At 35.2% G+C, this 18,937-nt stretch overlaps 1 protein-coding gene across 5 annotated transcripts in view; it reads left to right on the plus strand.

Annotated features, from left to right (window-relative positions):
- Positions 1–18,937, plus strand: part of SYT14 (synaptotagmin 14) — an 89,943-nt gene that overhangs the window by 46,307 nt on the left and 24,699 nt on the right. For 4 of the 5 annotated variants that reach the window (XM_064709036.1, XM_064709037.1, XM_064709038.1 and 1 more), the window contains 2 exons: positions 13,479–13,747; positions 15,645–16,094. In XM_064709036.1, coding sequence (XP_064565106.1) covers positions 13,479–13,747; positions 15,645–16,094 — 719 coding nt within the window. Of the gene's footprint in view, positions 1–13,478; positions 13,748–15,644; positions 16,095–16,411; positions 16,757–18,937 lie in introns of those variants that run through there. The other variant, XM_064709035.1, reaches the window with a different exon arrangement.

The raw sequence follows: 18,937 nt of genomic DNA on the forward strand, positions 1-18,937 counted from the left end.
GCCAGCAGATAATTCTTGGATAGTACTGGTAAAGTTTGAAGAGGTGCTTTGTGCTGGTGGTCATTCTCCCTATTAATTGAGGAACAGTTAATCTGTTAAGAGATGGGCATCTAATGCTCTCCTTCAGAGAAACTCATCATCCTGCTGTTTGATGCTAGCTGCTCTCTTGACTGTTTTCAGAGTGAAATTCCCTTCACTGGCAATAAGAAGCAATCATCTGCTTGTCCTGGTGCCATTTCTTTCCTGTTAAGAGAAAGCATTTTAGAAGAAGAAAATATCTTGAAGCAGCAACAGTAGTTATTATAAATGTTAAAGGAAATCTGTTGGCCATGTAAGTCTTGGGAGCTACTGTGGCAATTTCCAGAGAACTTCAACATTTTGAAAAGGAGGAACTTTAGAGGGATAGTAACAATAGTAGTTATTTCTCAAAAAAAGAGTACTTTGCTATTTAACTATTCTCAGAGAGGACTGCAGGAATCTCTTGTGTGTTTTTGTGCCTAGTGGAGATAGTCCAGGAGAATAGTATACAGAGGAGAAATAATAGCATTTGTAGCAGTGAATGTAATAGCCTGGGTATTGAGCCATTCTGTAAATATCTCCACTGTTCCTCATGCTCTTTTTTTTTTTTTTTTTTGTAAGTGGCACTGACATAAAACTGTAATATTTTGGTAGCACAGACCACTTAGCCACAATGTAGCAATGTCAATTTTGAGTTCCTTTTCCATGTTCTCTTGCTTTTTGAGCTTTTTTTCTTTTAAAAGAAATTTTCGGGGACAAAAAAAAGAAGTAAGATTTAATTCTAGTTGAAAGTTCACAGTAAAAGCATTGTGTGGATTTTTTTGTCCCCAAAAGGAAGTTTGAGACAGTTAGAAGTTGAATTTAAAGGTTAAAAGAAATCCAGGGAAATTTAAGTCTAGCCTACATTGACACTGTTAGAAAAATGAAAATATTTAATGTTTCTTTACTTCATAAAGTAAAGAAATTTATAGAAAACTTGTGGAAAACTTGCATAATGATACGGTTATTTCATAATACTATCAAGGGTAAGAGTCTGGGGTCTATGCATCAGTGTCTCTGGCTCAGATATTATACTTCAATTCTCTGTATTTTAAAGCAGGGTTGAGCTGTGGATGTGAAGAAGCCAAGTATTTTTTTTGTTAAGTGTTTTGTTGTAATACTTAGAGAAGTTTAGATAACTGATGAAAAGAGGTAAGAGCAGCATTTGTCTACTCAATCTTCACTGTCTTTCTTGCTCTTAGTTGCCACCATGACACTCATTTATGCAGTTGGTGTCTTTCCAATCATTTAATGCATTGAAAGTTGGGAGACAGTTCTGAGTCTCTGTCAAGTTTGTATTACGATAATTTGTTTTTCCTTCTGGTTATTCCCCTTTACTTTTCGCACATAAATTCAGATTATGCAATCAGCACTTGGTTTTTGAATACTGTGTAAATTTTGCTGTCTCAGTGAGAGTCTTTTGTTTTTGAGAAGAGGTCAGAATACAAAAAGCATAATGGGAAAAATCTGTTTAACTGCCCTCTTCTCCACTGAATAAGTACAAATTATTCCCAGCTTGTTGGAAAGCAATCTGCATTTGAAAATGTCCATAAGAAATTGATATAAAGAGGGAGTTTATGGGAGTTCTATTTACTCTAGCTTATGCATAATCTCAGAGTTGCATGTAATGTTTCTGCGACTCCTTTTAGAAATGCTCATTGAGATTTGCTGTGTTTTCCATCTTCTGTGGATATATTGATGTAGAAACACTTAAACTCTGTCAACTCAAAATAAGCATCAATCTCATAATGATTCCCATTTTCATTTCAACACTGTTTCAGTGTTGGTCAGATTAAATTAATTTATGTCTGTATCTTTTTTTCTTTTGTTTTCCTTGAGCAAAAGTCCTGGATTTCAGACAAAAAAAAAAAACCTGCTTGTTTATTTCATTACAAATGATACTGTAGGCATGTTTGATTTTTATTTTTTTGGGTGGGAAGACGAAGACAAACACTTGAAGGGGTTAGATATTCATCCTGTATAGATGGCTTAGATTCCTACTGTGCCAGTTTTCTGGTGTTCGATAAGGCACACAAAGCAGTTGTGGGAGAAAGCATATCACTTGTATCCATGGTAACTCGAAAGATACTTTGGAACTCAAAAGCATGGAATAAGCCAGAGTAATAGGTCTCATTATAAGGGCAAAATACATAAAAGGTTCAGGCATATGCTTTTAATTAGTTGCCAAAAATAGCTGGAATCAGGGATGATGCAATGAAACAATAATTCTTGGTGTTAGAAATGAGCAACACTTGAAATCTAAAAGATGTGCTGAGATGAAAGGCTTTATCTTACCATCTTATGGGTGTTCAGTCCATGAATACTAATAGGTCTGCACTGGTTTCTTAATCATGCTTAGGACATGAGAGTGCACACTGATAGAAGCTCCTGCAAGTCTCACATGACTGTAAGTTTCTGAAGTTCCATAGTGATGTTAATTCTCATGGCTGTGATGCATCTTCTTATGAATAGTATGTGCAAGGCATTCTCTGCTGTCTCACAAGAGCTCTGCTTGAAAAATAAATGTAATGTGTACTTCTATGTAGGGATAACAAACAAGTAATTGAAAATGAAGATTAATTTGAGGTTAAAGATCCAGTATTTTTCAGAATAAGGGACTTGAATGAATTTTAAAATAGGAAGGTAAACATTGGGAAAACGTGTGAAAACTTGAATGGATAGACTAGAGTGGAATACCAGAGAACAAAAATAGTGCAATATATGAAGTACAAGATATAGGATATTTGAAAAACTATTTTAATAAAAATATTTTAACACAGTGAATAATTTTGAAGTTTTCTATTTGAACATCAGTGTTTGTAAGGAATCCATCTTGTATTGCAGTGCAATTCTCCACATTATTTCCTCTGTTGCTATAGAAACTAATTCTAGTGCAGCTGTGATCGCTTATCAAAATTCTAATGTTTCAATAACCATTTCTTATTTTGAGTTATTTAAATAGCCTTGTCTTACTTTGAATCAAACTGCACATTTCATCACTGCTGAATTGTTGACTGGTCAAAATGTTAATGCAAAGTGATGGCAAATGCTGTGGGGTTGTGGTTTGGGTTTTTTTTTTTCTTTTTGCTATCTAAGCTATCATACTTATTGTTAAAGTTGGAATAACAAGCAAATTAAGGCTCTTTTCACTTGTTAAATTTCAAAGGTCAATATTTGCTGTCTAACATCAGCATTTTGTAATGCACATTACTTCCTCACTGTAATCTCAATTATATTTAATATTACATCAACCTTAAATGGTTACTGGTACATGGCCATGGGGGTGTGTGTATATATGTGTGTTTACATATATGTGTGTGTAAACTATTTTTAAGATGTTTTTAACATAAAGTATATGTGTTGCTGTTTCCATTTTGTTGAAATAAAATTTTCAATGATACTACTGTAGAATGCCACCAGTTTGCATAATATTCTGGATCTCTTTTGCTTCTTGTATTATTTGTTTATTTGCAATGAAGTTTGGGGTTTTTTTTTTAGTATCAGTGGTAGTGGATTTCGGGGATTTTTTGTGGTTTTTTTTGGCTGGTTGGTGGTTTTGTTTGTCTGCTTGTTTCTAACAATGGAAGTGCTACACTGGTAGGTCATATGTATTTAATGCAGGATGCAGCAACATTCTGATTTTGAACCATGTTAAACATCATTCTGCTGAATATGTTTTCAACTCTAAGACTAAGACCTAAAAACTTCACTGACACCAAATTACGAGCAAGGATGTGATGGTAATTGGCCTGGAGTCATGTGTTGTGTATTTCTGCTGCTGTAGCTCAGCTACCAAAATGTTCCTGCAGTACTTTTCAGGATAATCACTGACTTTCTAATGAGCGTACACTAATTTCATGTAGAAATAAATAATTTTCAATTTTGAAATTATCATACAAACATTTTGCAGCTGTAGCTGTCAGACTTTGATTACTAATTAACTGCTCTGCACCACCTTTAAGTTTCTTATTCAGCAAGCAGCATCAAACTGTAATTTCAAATTAGATATATAAATTTTTCCTAGTGTAAGAAAGGTCTATGAGAAAAAAAAAATTATGGATAGGCATATTTTCACTCTGTGCCAATGGCTAGTAGGTTTGTTATTGTGAGTATAAGACCATGACAACACCATTTTCCAGATAGTGCTTTGGGAGGTTCAGTGTGTTGAGAGTGACTGTTCCTGGATTGTTCAGGGCTGTTTGTTTGGGTGGATGACATGGAAGAGCAGCTCCTCTCCTGCTGTTTGCTGTGGGCTGAAGCGTCGTGCTCTAGCTCTCAGGAGCCCTTATGCAGCTGGGCCACTGTTTTCTCATCCTCATAAGCTCTTGCTTAGCTCTTATGGCTGCTGCTGGGGCTGAATGAAAATATCTTTACCAGCCAGACTCATATTCATTTAGTCTTGTCAAAATGCAGAAAGTTACCTATTTTGTGAGTTGTATGACAACTGTGGAAACATAGCAACGCCTACCTCATACATTGCATGTAAGCCTAGTAAAGCAGCTCGTCTGTGACAGTAGGAGGTCTCAGAAGCGCCGCAAAGAAGTGCAAGAAATTTAGTTTTGAATAATTGTGTTTCTTTATGCCTGGAGAAACTTGTTTGAGGCCTTGCTGGAGTGAGCAGAGCAGACTGACATGCTCCCTGCTGATTAATCTGTGCCTTTTCTGTGAATTCTTAGCCCTCTTACTGGGTGTGTGAAGGAAAGATACGTTGGATTCGAAGCCTATCCATTTCCTGTGATTTCACAGTGTCTATTTTGCCTTTCTTTTTCTGTAGAGTTGGCTCTGTAAATGATACCAGAACCATTCCCAAGCGAACTTTCTACAGATGCTAATGTCTGAAAGGTTTTAGAGGAGTTCTTGACCCTCCACAGACAATTTTCTTCTATTGTTGACCTGTTAGGTGCTCCTGCAAACTGAGATCATAGTAGATTTTTTTCTGGGTTCTAGCTGCTTTTTTATTTAGTAAAGTTTTGAGAACAAAACAAAACAAAATCTGATTTTTCTAGAATGTTTTTACCAGAAATACTTTAATATACTGCAGGGAAAGCAGTCCATTTTACTAGAACAAGTTACTGAGCCAGTGTGTCAAGGAAAGTGCCTGAATAGATAAGAGAAATCAAGGTCCTTTGCAATTCTGGGATCTGAATAAATAATTACCACTGTCTTTCCACCTAAAGGAAGAATAACAATAAATATAAAATATAAATGCAAAAATAAATGCTAATTGTGGGAAGTGTCTTGCCTCTCCTGGAATGTAACTAGCTGTGTTCTCTAGGTTGTGCAGATTTTCACCTACAAATATGGATATTTCCACTCATCAGACATCACTGTTTTCCCTTTTATCTCTTTGCTCTGTTGACAATGCTTTTTTCTCAGATCTGAACTACTTTTTTGCATGTCATATGTTGTTTTATTTTCCCATTCCTCCACCTTTCTTCCTCTGTCATTTTTGCTTTGTTATTTTACCTGTTTGTAAATTTTCATTCCTGCTTGCATCTTGTCTGTTCTTTATTTCTCTCTTTGCATATTCTCATTTTCTATGCAGATCTACTAAACTTTTCTCTCTTTATTTCTTTTCTTTGTTTATTTGACAACAAACCACTCTTTTCTTCCCTGAATCACTGCACTACTTTCTCCTTTTGCCTTTTTTTCCCTTATTCCCTGTACCTTTTTTCCCACCCACATGATTTATTTTTTATTTTCTGTTCCTTCTCTTCCACTGCAAAGCTGATGATATTGGAAAATTCTGTGGGGATATATATATGAGAGGTTTTCATGTTGATGGTGTTATATTTATGGCAATTTTTCATTTTGGTGGTGGTATTAATTTCAAGTGTATTTTAGATTAATAATAATAATAATTTTAAAACCTGAAGTATAAAAAATAAAAATTAAAACAAACAAACAAAACCAAACCCTCAAAAACCAACAGAAGAAGTGGCTAGAGTATAGTTGTAAAATACTTGGTTTCTGTTTTTCTGTTCCACAGTTCTCTGAAAGCTTTCTTTGATGAGGGGCACATCTGAGCTAAATTCGCAGCAATCTTTATTGTCTTGTTTTCCCCCTGTACTTCAGTTCTCCATCCATAAAATGCCAAACCTATTAACTTCTACTATTATAACACTACCATAATCCACCATAATATATATTTCACTTATATCTATGTTACCAGCTGTGAGATAGCCAAATTGTGATCATATAGCTAGCTGAAGTAGATGGGCAGAAAATTTAAACCCTACTGAAAGGTTTTAAGCATAATCATTGTAGTGCAGCTTTGTTAGTAACTCACTCCAACAGAGAATCCTTTGCAGTCAAAAATGCTGTGAAAACAAGGCAGAGGAATCAAGCGTTATGTTCCTATTCTGTAAGCAATTCTTGATGCAAAGTATCTTTTATGGTTCATTTTCACCTGTTTCTATTTATTAGAAAGCTTAAATGGTAAGGAATTTTACACCCTTTTTTTAAATTGCAAAATGCAGTTACCAGGGTAGAGGTATTTTTAAGAAACCATGCATTTTAAGTTGCAGAAGGAGTTCTCAATAAGAGAGTAGTTTTATTTTACCTATAATAAAAGTATGGAAAAAAGAGTGACGGAATTCTGATAGTTAAATACTGTAAGTATTGTATATACTGCTGAACACATCTTGTGTATATCAGTAAATGAATTAAGATCTTGAAAGGGGAGTTTTGTGTCACTTTGAAAACTTTGTATTTTTTTGGTTTTTGTCAAATATAAAACCAAATGTGCCTGAAATTAGATGCAAAAACATTATAATGCTTGAGAAAATTATCCACACAACACGTTAATCTTGCTTTCTAATCATGCTTTGTTTCCTCATTTGAGACTGAATAGAGTGAGAGCAGGAACATTACAGGAATATTAGCTGTGTGTTACAATACTTCACTGGGAATTGATTTTAGACTTCTGTGGGATCTTTTTCACCTTTTCAGTACTTCATTGCTGCTCAACTCCTGTGCTTAATACCACAGCTGTAGTAGAATTAAACTGGACTGGAATTTGAGCTTTAATTGAAGGTGATAACTGTACTCAAAAGAAGTATAGCAATGACAGGAAAAATATTTCCTATGCCCATATCCTGCTGCTACTGTTTGGAGGTATGAGGGAGGTGCTGCTGTGCACATACTGCTGAGAAATTGGGGTTCTCAGGGGCCTGGGATGCTTTCTAGTGGGGGGAGTTTTCAAAGCTTTTAGCTGTTAAGCTCTGAATTTCCCTAAAGCATCCATAAATGCTGGTGAGAGAGCCGAATTTGGGAGAATTTTCACAGAGATGATAAAAGGCATTTCCTTGTCACCAAGATACTCCTAAGATTTCAAAGCTGGTTGTCAATCACCCTCAGCAAGCAGGACTTCTAGCATATTTTAAAAGAGGGAAGAATAAATAAAAGGAAGATTCTGTGGATTCATTTAACTTATTAGCTTTTTGGAAGTGATATTATTCTAACAATTTTGATAACTTGGAAAAAACAGTGACCAGAGCTGCATAAGAATACCTGTTCATTTATTAAGTTAGTCAATATAGTGATCTGAAAAGTATTGTAAAGGAAATTTGGCTGCTTATAAAAATAGTAAAAGTATAACCAGCATCTAAATGGAAAGGAAAATACATTTTTCTACCTGAATGGGCATATGCTTTATCTGAGGAAATAAAATTATGGAAGAGGAGGCAAACAATTTCAGTTCTTAAAGATCACAGCTTTCAAAAAGCTTTAGAGCTGAATGGGTCTCAGAAAACAAGAGATTTTAAAATTAAAAAAAAAGTATTCTGGAGCTTGATATATTGATATTCACGTCAATAAAAGATGAAAAATATTGAACCATTAGATTTAAGTATTATTTAGATGTATTCTGGACAACTGAAAAGTAGAAATATAGAACCAGGTAGCAGAAATCCTTCCTATTCCAATTAATATCAATGCTCTATAAGGAACCAGAGAATGATACTTAAATTGAAAACAAATTAATTCAATAGATGGCAATGTATAATTTTCATTGAAAGACGACCAAAATATTTGGGAAGGAAACAAAAGAATGTCTTTGACAGCTAGTTCATGATAATGCTTTTAATAATGTATTTGTACTTAAAATGTTATAAATGGCACTAATTTTGGAAATAGACTTTTTTTTTCACTAGTGCTGGGCTTTTCTGTATTGCTCCTTAAAACAGACCATAAATTCTTACAAATAAGAAGTGCTTTAGTAAGTACAGAGAGCAAAGAGTAAATTTCTTTTTTAGGGAAACAAAACACAGCTGTAATTCTACAAGCTCAAGATGTAAACAGACACAGTAAAAAAAAATACTATGTGTGTTTCAGTTGGTCTTAGACCTTTCCTGTGGAAGAAAATTAAAGTTTTAAAGACTGGACATAAAGATAATTCTATAATTTTGATTTTCTTTATTTAAAAAGCAAAAGAGAACATTTTTATTGCATGAATGACCAGTAGCATTAGCTTGAGCGAATGAGGAAAATGCAGTGCTAAAAGCTTCACGTGACATCAGGTGTAAATGACAGCAATGCTGTTTTGATTTCCACAGATCTAGGAGTAAGCTCCTAGTGTATGGAATTTTGTAAAGTTTAGGAAGCAGAGTTATCTATTAATGGAGAAAAAAACCCCAGTCTCACAGATACTATACTTTTTCTTGTTTACAGTGAATTGTCTAATGTAGAAGATAATTCAGCTGTGAATAGAAGTCTAAAATGTGGCAAATGCAAGAGGAAAGCAAATGCAAAAAGAAATAATTTTTTTTCTGTTGTCCACAGTAACCTCATACCACTCCTATATTCCCCTTTTTTCATAAAGCATGACTCATGCCACAACTCTTTTGGAAAAGAAATAGAATAATGCTAAGGTAATTTGTTGTTCTGTGAAATAATTTGGGTTTTGTCCTCACAAAAATGCATGTAAGCTTTTAATTTTAAAGGAAGGAGAGGCCTGAGGTTTCATTCAATATTTAATGTTTATATTTATACTCCCTGTAATGTGGGGTAATTCAGTCAACATAATATTTTTGGATGGTAGAAAAGTTCAAACATGAAAATTCCATTTGGACTGTCTGTGCTGCCTATCAGAAATCTCTAAGGGTATTTAATCATTCAGAATAAGAAAGGTTTCTTTAATTTTTAAACATGTATTTCATTTTATGTTTTATTTAAATTGTCTTAGCATTTACATAGAACCCCTTGAAGGCTTGAAAACTTGAAATTTACGTTTGATTAAAAAAATAAATAATTATGTAGCAGAGTATGAGCAGGGATATATTAGAGAAAGGAAAGGTACCATTGGAGTATGAAGATATTCTGACAATTACAAAATATGACTTGCAAAAATTACTGATTTATGAAGTGATTATTTATTTTTAAAGGAACTGGAAGCCAGATTCCAATAGGGGTGTTGTGATACTGTTGCCTCCCACAACAATGTGAATTTTTAAAGAAGTACTGTACATGAGGAACTCGAAGCTGCAGAAGTGTAGTTAATTATGGCTTATGAGACAGGGGAATTAAAGGCACAAGGGTAGTTTCTTTTTCCATGTTAAGAGATGGGTGTTCTTGGAATTACTCAGGAAATATGGGCTAAGGGGGACTGGGTTGGTGCTGCTGCTGTGAACCTTTGGGAAACATAATTACAATAGGAAAGTATGAATGCTGTAAACATGGGAAAAGGACATCACCAGCTGCACAGTGGGATGTGCAGCCTGGCATGGTCCATGAGAGAACGGAACACAGAGGAGAAATGAGCAGCTTTGGAAGAAGCAATTTCAAGTAGCAACTGAAAATCTAAAGCATTTCTTATGATAAACTTTTGCATCTTTAAACTTTGATTCCCTCCCAGCAAAATGACTGAAAATTTTCTGGATTTTCTCATAGTTACCAATTGTATGTTCCAGGAATGCTCAGTTTGGTCTAGGTTGCTGTGTCAGATTTAACTTGTGAGTCTCTTGAGGTTGATGCCAAGGTATGTATCAGCCCCTTTCCCTTGCAGCCTGTCCTTCAGGGGCTTAGGGAAACAGACCCTTCACTGCTTAACAATCAATACTAAAAAGAAGATATTTATTTACTTCTGACTTAAATGTGCTGATGACAGTTTACATGCTGTAATCTCTGAGTCTACCAGCAAAATGCTAACTGCTCAGGTTTGTCAGGTATTTTGTTTATTTCTGTTTTCTTCAGCTATTAAGCAAGGTCCTTACTATCACCATTAAGTGACTTTTTTCCCAGCTGACTGAGGGAGGATGAAAACTTTTATTAAAGCAGTTACCCCTTTAAAAAGTGTTATTCAAATCTTCCTATTGACACCAATACACTGTACTCTCAATTTAGAGTTTACCAAATACTCATTACTAAACAAATTTAGTTTCACTCATATCATGAGAATGCCAAGTATTTTCACATACTTCGGGTGGAGAACTGAATGTAAGATTCTGTCTTTCTATTCTTCTTTCTTTCTATTTGTCTTTTCTCTGTTATGCCATTTTCTGGCTGGTAGGAACCTCAGACTAAACCTGACTTGATTTCTCTGTGATTGTATCTTACTTCCAATTTTGGGACATATGCTGCCTTGTTTTTTGCCCTATCTAGTCCAAGATGATGTGGTTATTTAATATGATTAATTCAATTTACAAATGAATTTACAAAAAGTATTTTCTATGTGATTTGAAAATTGCATAGAAGCAATGCAATGATTAATTTTAGATTTTCAGTGTACCCATTTGCTTGTTAACTCTTTAGCAGCTGTTATTAGTCACATTCAGTGGTCTTTGGGAGGTACTCCTTGGCTTTGTCACAGTACAGAAGTATACATAGCTGTGTCCAAAACTTGCACCTTAAATAAAAGGTATGAGGTATGTAACACACAGGGGTTTCATGTGTAAATATGCACACATTTCAGGTCATCTTGCCTTTCAGCTCCAAATGTTCTCCAATACAATTCGTGATAAGCCAGCAAGCACTAGCAGTGGTTTTGTACTTTAAACTTTGATACATATGCAAAATTTTTTTAGACAGGTTGTCACTACTTCTAAGTAATTTTTAAGGAGAATACCCAGGATCAGATATTTATTATTGCTGTATTCACTACTGTCTGTGATATCACTTGTCTTTGATATAATCAGTCATTAGATTGTCTCGATGGAATTCAAATCTTCATGGATTTCAAAGAACCGTAGCAAAAAAATTTCATTTTATTGCATCATTTACTGTGGGGAGGGGAAAATTAAAATGAGACAGTTTCACCTTGAGAATTAATTTGAAAACTTTCATATCTTTTTTTTTTTACAGAAGGCTGTTGTTCAAAACCAGTTTATAATCTAGACAGAGGTGTCTCTAGATTTTTGATCCCAGATACTTGTTTTAAGAATTTACTTGCTATTTCAGTTTGTTAAACTGAAATTTGAAAAATATGTAGTTAAAACCTGCCCCAGTGTTTTAGCTTTTTCTGAGATTTTTGAGTCATAGTTGGTTAATAAGAATTTTGTTTTCACTTCTCCCATGCCTACATTAAAAGCACCTTTTCTGTCACACAGCCTGTACAGTTTTCCCATAGGGACATATAATGGAGTTCATCAAAGTGAAAAAAGTGAGTCACACAGTCATTTATTTACTCATGTAAGAAAATAATGGTGTTGATAACTACCTGGACACATTTTCATTTCATTAGATTATGGAAAAGCTGTGTGTTAAAAATTCTTATCCGACTTGATGACAAGTGAACAGAAAGAAACTCAGGGCTGCCAGGTTGTTACCATCTCATTTAATGCTGTTTGTTGCCTTTTGGCAACAATGAGAAGAAATGCTATTTTTCTGAATTTTCTAGAATATTTAATGATATAGATTATGACAAGGAAGTCCAGTTTTCATGGTATAGGAAGTCAAATGATACACATCATTATTTTATTATGATTAAAATATCAGTTTAGATTCTATGTCTATCTAGTTTCATGGGCATGAGTTGCCCAATATTCATAGGTGAGGTTTCATGTTTTTCTGCTAGACAGATGACTACAACTCAAGTTTAGAATTCCCTGCTGTCTGTTTTGTTTTCCAGCCCTGGGGGACTGGAATTTCAAGAGCTAGTAGCACTGGCTCACTAACAGCAGAAAACCTTTTGCAGGAGTGCTGGAACAGTATTTTGGAATCATTCTGAATGGCAGACTGGCTCTGATGGGTGTATCAGAGATGAGAAGGTTCCTGACAGTGGTTTCATCTTGTGGGAGTGTTTTAATTACTTTTTTGCTATGGTTCTTTTAGGAGCTGTTGAAATAGAGAAGAGCCCTGCATTCCCCAGTTAATACTTTCTTTAACTTGCTTGTTTGGTAGGTTTTTCTGTGTGTGAAATGGTTATGTTTGACACCAGAAAGCATTTTTGATTTGAAATTTTTATGTATAAGGTAATTCTTTATGTCAGGGACATTGAAATCTTCAGAGAAACCTCTACAGAAAATGTAAACAAAATCTGAGACAGTTCTTTACCTGTCCTTGATATTCCTTTCATTTCAGCTGCTGCACACCTTGCTGTCTTTTCCCTATTCCACTCAACTGTGTAATGCTGCATAGTAAAATATGAGATAAAAAATTGAAATGTAATTTTTTTGAATTAACTTTCAGTGTCTGTAGCCATGCATCAGGTTTAATTTCTGAGATGTATAACCTCATTTGTATCTATCTATCTATCTATCTAGTGTGAAAAGCAAAGATGGTCAGCATCAAGTATTCATCCCAAGCACAAGATTGCTCTTGATCTCTTTTCCACTGTCTTTAGTGACTAGAGGTAGTGTGTAACTTCCAGACACTGGATATGTACCCTTTAGTTGTCCTTAACAAGTAATAAGGAATCTGAGACATTGCTTCACATGTTAAATTCACTGGTGAGCAGAGTTCATTTGTGTGAAAGGTTGTCTTTTTTAGTACCTTACTTGTCTTCAGAGTTTAATTTAGTATCTCCCTGGTGGGCAACTGCATGGGAGGCAATCAGCTTGATATCATGGCTTTAGGGAGTGCATTTTGTTTCCATAATTGGCCTACATTCCATCTGCACAGAATCTGAATTAAGATATCCAAAGGTTTTTGCAAGGTAAGCATCCCTGAAATTCAAGCCTTGAATTTTTGTCATGTCATATCCGTACTATATTTATTTCCATGTGGTTTGCACAATCTATTCTAACTATACACTTAAAACTTTGCTTTTATCTAAATTTCTTTCATCTGAGAAATCATTCATTTCAGTTTTGAACATTTTTTTTTCAGTAGTATTTTCCATCTGATTTGAAATGTAAAGTTTAAAAAAAAAAGCCATACATAGATTTTTAAATTCTCTGTCCAGGCATTTAGATTTACATTTTCCACAGAAGTGTTTGAACAGTGAACAATCAGAAAGTAAGCAAAGCATTTTCACTTATTCTCAGCAAACTGCATTCAGAGGATGAGAAGAACACCTCCGCTGGATGAACTGCAGCCGCCTCCATACCAGGATGACAGTGGCTCCCCTCATCTTTCCTGTACGCCTTCTGAAGTTGGAGACAGCAAATGTGAATATTCCCAGTGCAGCAACAGCCCAAGGTGTTCATATAAGTGCCCAAGTGAGGGAAGCACGGGACACGAAATAGAAAGCTTTCATAACAAAGGGTACGAAGAGGATGTTCCCAGTGACAGCACAGCGGTTCTTAGTCCAGAGGTAAATGGAAATAGCTGAGCTTGGTGAAACTCTTCTTTAATCTAAAGATCAATGCACAGTTATACAGGCACTAATACTCCTGCTCATTTAATTAAAAAAAAAAAAAAAGTAGTTTGTCAGAAAATAGGACACTAGGATTTCAGATTGCTGTAGTTGCCTTTGTGGCATCTTAGCTTTCAAACCAGCTCCCAGTAAGAGTGAATTATTTTTTAAACCATTTTAAACCAGTCAGAAAATTTCATCACACTGTAAAGACTGTAGTCGAAATTCTTTCACATGATTTTTCAGGCAACATAAATAAACTTCTGTTAATGCCCTTTTCAACCACTTTTCTAAAAACCCTCTAATTTTATGAATCCCGGCACCTTTTCAAACCGAATGCCCCATAATGTAAAATAAGTTTTATGAAAAAAAAAAAAAAGGCAAAGGATTTTTTTGATGCTGTTCTTGTGATTTGGGCCACTTGATGTTCCTATTTTTTGCTATAGATTCTAATGATAGATATGTATTTTTTTTATATGAAGAAACCAACTTTTTTGATGCTTATTTCATTGAAATGCCTTTAACAACCAGTTACTGTACTGACATCTATGGGTGAAGTCTAATTAGTGATGCCATGTGCAGAAGAAGCTCTTTTGCTACAAATTTGTCTTTTGTTACTACCAGAAGCTTTGGAGTGCGTGTTAGAGCTCAGCCCTGATGTTTCTGTCTAAGCAGCCCTGTCGGTAGTTGATGTTGTGTATGTGGGGTGTTGGTGCAAGGTCTGGAAGGCCCAGCTGCAAGCCCTTCCCATTTTGTGTCACTCCAGACATTAATGTAAGCATTTTCAGTAAGAACTGAGAATGCTGCCAATGTTTTTTTATAGCCACTCAAAGCTTCAGGAATGAAGCCTTTACAGGAATGCATTCCCACAGCTATCTGGCAGCCAGGTTAAAATAAGAACATTTCTTAGCCCAGAAGGCTTTGTCTTGGCATCTATTTGTTCATGTAAACAAGCTTATCTTTGATAATGTGAAGACACACTTGAAATACCTTTGTTTTACATACTCGGAATAATTTATTGTATGAGCAGTGGGTTGACCTGTACTTATAAATATTTTCTGTTTCAGTATCCCTATCAAACTGGCTGTTGTAATTTTATAGGGGATCAGTATTTTATTCAAAATTTGAAGTGACAATAAACCATCTGAATTTTAAGTTTAAAATACAATTTTAGGATTGAACATGGTTTACAGAGAGTTCAGAAAATGAATTCAAAACAGATACATCTTCTATAGTTCTGGTAAAATTACATGAATAAAGCCTTGAGAGTGACATTCTTGGCCATAGCAGAGGGGTTGGAACTAAAAGATACTTAAGGTCCCTTCCAACTCAAATTTTTCTGTGATTTTATGTTTCTATGATAATTTTTGGCATATTCGTATAACTCTTGCGGACTGCAACAGGAGCTGTGTGTGTAAGGTTTGTAATTCCTGTGTTCTTTGCTGGCATCTCACTGTGCTCTCAATCGTTTGCTGTCTCTTCAAGCAGTGTGAGCTTTAGGTGAGCTTTAAAATGCATGTGTGAAGTACGTGAAATAAGGTGATTTTATCTTGTAACAAATGTATATACTTTTTAACATGTGAGGCACAGAAGCAGAGATCTTAATTCAATCTTAGTTCAGACTGATTGGCTCCTGGCTTTTGGTGGTATTGGCCAGGTAAAGTCTTGATTTCGTCTTGACTGCCAGCCAGCCATCTCCTTGGGCTTTCAGTGCTTAATAACCGTGTTTAGGAAATGAACAAAAAGATCATAGTGGCATCATATTGTCTGGAGTAAACCATAATTTCCATGCCAGATTTAATAATAGAATACAATACATAAATAAATAAATGGGTTTTTTTCTCTTCTTCTTCAGGATATGTCAGCTCGAGGATCATCTTCACAGCTTCCTAAACCTTTTGATCCTGAGCCAGTAGCTAAATATGGCACGCTGGATGTGACTTTTGACTATGACTCACAGGAACAGAAGCTTTTGGTGACAGTGACAGCTGTCACAGACATTCCAACATACAGCAGGACAGGTGGAAGCTCGTGGCAAGTACACCTAGTTCTTCTCCCTATAAAGAAGCAGAGAGCAAAAACCAGCATCCAGCGGGGACCGTGCCCTGTCTTCACAGAGACATTCAAATTTAATCACGTCGAGTCGGAGATGATTGGGAATTATGCGGTTCGCTTTCGACTGTACAGCGTACGGCGCATGAAAAAGGAGAGGGTTGTGGGAGAAAAGATTTTTTACTTGACAAAATTGAATCTTCAAGGGAAGATGTCAGTGCCAGTGATACTGGAACCCTCTTACAGTATGCCTGTAAGTATTAAATGAGGCAGAATAAGAATGCAGTGAGATACAGTGTCCTGAATTCTGAATAAGAATAGTGTGTGTATTTATAGAGTCATCACATCCACTCAGTTTTTTGAACAATCATAGCGCTGCATTAGCACAATGAAAATTTCCTTAGAGTTTCTGTAAGTACATTCACTTTCCACCTGCAAAAGCTGGCCCTATTTTTCCTTTTAATTACTTAGAAATTTCCAGTCCATAAATAGTGATATAGTGGTGAATGTATGTTTCTTTGCATATAGATATGTATATGTATGTAATAATATTATCTTTACCACTTGCAGCACTTCAATTTAAGAAGAAAAACACTCCAGAGTGGAAAAAAAAGAAGCTACACTAGCAAATGTCCTCCATCTGTTGCTATTAAGTCTTGGTTGAAAATAGGTATTTTCCTTGAAAGAAAGAAAAATAGGAAAGAAGAATTTTAAGTGTATAAAGCAATTTTTAATAACTTCACATTAGAACCTTGTAAAGAATTGATTTCTTGTTCAGTCTGAAGTGAAAAGTAGTTGAATTAGAAAAGGATTTTTTCTGAAAAAAAACCCTACCTATCTGATGAACAAAATTATTTGTCCCCCAAATAATATTTCTAATAAAGCAAAGCAACAATAATTAAGGATCAACATAGGTATCATTATCAATAAACACAGAAGATCACTAAATTGGCAGTGATCACCATCTTCTTTTTTAAGAATTTAACTATGCTTTTGTCCAGAATGAGAATGTTTGTCACGTTGTGGTCTGGGCATCCTGGACTAGAAGTGCTTTGGTGTTCCTTGCTTAAGAGTTGCATGTGTGATATATTACAGATATATTGTGGGGAGAAAAAAATGATGATTATCAAGGATGATCCATATTTGGTCATTGTATGTATTTTGTGGTTTGGGGTTTTTTTTAACAATCGATAAGGGAATAAGAGGGGGAAAAGGGAAAGAAAGGAAAAAAATATATTTTAGGTGAAGCAAAGCAATTAATTTGTTCTGCATTTTGAAAAAAAAGTTGGGATTGATTGAAATGGCATTTCTGGTGAACATGAGTATTGCCAAAGACTCAAAATAAAAGGCTGTTGTATTTAATGACTGAAAAGATATTTATTAGTAAAAGCTGAAGTTAAATCATGGATCTGGTGGAGGATCAGCTGAAAATAGAGCAGATTCCTCATGGTTCCTTAAGAAGCACAAATCAATCTAATCTAAGGATGAAATGGTTCACCTCTCTAGACCAAACTTTCTTAGTGAAAAGTTTGCTAATTTCACAGCTTGGAAAAAAGCACCCCATGACCCAAAACACTGAATATTCTAAAGGTACTTGCTTAATTTGCGTGTTTTCCATAGGTTTGTGTATAAAATTTACTAAAATAAGTGGAAAAGGGCAATGGATGGGCCATGTATGTGATTGATTGGCGTATCCCACATGCACACTGGTTATTCTTCAGTATTATTTTCTTGAGGTTTTGTGATAGGCAGAATAGAAGCAAGTTCCATAAGGCATGAAAAGTTATAGGTTATTCCTTATGTTCTGGTATGGTATGGCATGGTGTGTCAGCATTTTTTATTCTTGTTCCAGCCCCCTCAGTGTTTGCGGGCTGGAACAAGAATAAGGAATATTGGTAGAAAGTGAAGGGATCTTTCAGAGTTTGTTGTTGTAACAGGATTTAAGCAGCTCTACCTGTTGCTGGAAAGGATCCTTCAGAGTCATGATAGCTTGAATGAGGAGCCATAGTCTTCTGGAACTAGGCAAATCAGGTTTTAAACCTTTGGGAATTGATTAACTTCTGAGTTTATAGGTATTTTTATCTTATATTTTATAGCCAATATAATATTTTTTCAGTAAGCAGATTTATTGCAGGATTTAACATCTATTTGTTTTGCAAGAGTGTTAAAATTCATTTTGTTTTTAGGATGCATGACTGGAAGTAAGAGGCATCCTTGGGCTCTTGAGCTCAAGCCCTGGTTACTGAAAAGAGCCAGGTCATCTTGATCACAAAATTGTGAATTTTCATCTGAAAACATTAGGTTGTTTTGTTTGCAACCTGAATTTCTTCATGGCCAAGTTATTACCATTTGTTCTTCTGCCAGCATTGGCCTTGAGCTTAATTAGTTCCTACCCTTCTCAGGTGTTTGCCTCTGGGTATATTTATACACATTGATTGTATTCCTTTTTAACTGTCCTTTTGCTAGAATAAACCAACAGCCTTTACGTACAATTAATCATAAATGTCAGCAAGGAGTTATTTAACAGGAAAAGGTAAGTGCTGTTTGAATTTGGAGATATCCAGTTGCTCAAGGATATTAGTAATTATAAGATCCATGCTGAGGCACATTCTACATTCAGAATTAAATTTGCCTTGTTCAGTGGCAGAGGGTTTTGTTGCTGAGAAGTGTTTATATGTGACAGCTTTTTTATGAAGATATTTCTTGGACACATGACAGGTGTCCTATTTTTTCAACTGCTTCTCATTATATGGATTTTATATATTAAATATACCTTCTGTCACTGAAACTTCCTAATCCATTGAAATATCTATGTTAATCTCTTCTGCAGAAATGTATTTTATTTCCTTCTGTCTGTGCCTGATATTATATTAATGTATTTTATTAGCTAATCATATGCCTTCTGATTGTATAAGAACAGTTTGTATCCTGTGAAGTTCAGTATTTTTTCAGTGATACCTTAAAGCTGTGCATAAGGAGTCTGGCTAAAAGTAGATCAGCAAGTCCAGTGCCTTTCAAACATAGTGACAGTTTGACATGAGTGGGGCCTGCAAGTCTCTGGTTATTGTTAAAGTGTTAACAAATGAATGTCATGGT

Source organism: Zonotrichia leucophrys, chromosome 3 (genome assembly GCF_028769735.1).
Source record: "Zonotrichia leucophrys gambelii isolate GWCS_2022_RI chromosome 3, RI_Zleu_2.0, whole genome shotgun sequence".
In the NCBI taxonomy this organism is placed as follows: Eukaryota; Metazoa; Chordata; class Aves; order Passeriformes; family Passerellidae; genus Zonotrichia; species Zonotrichia leucophrys.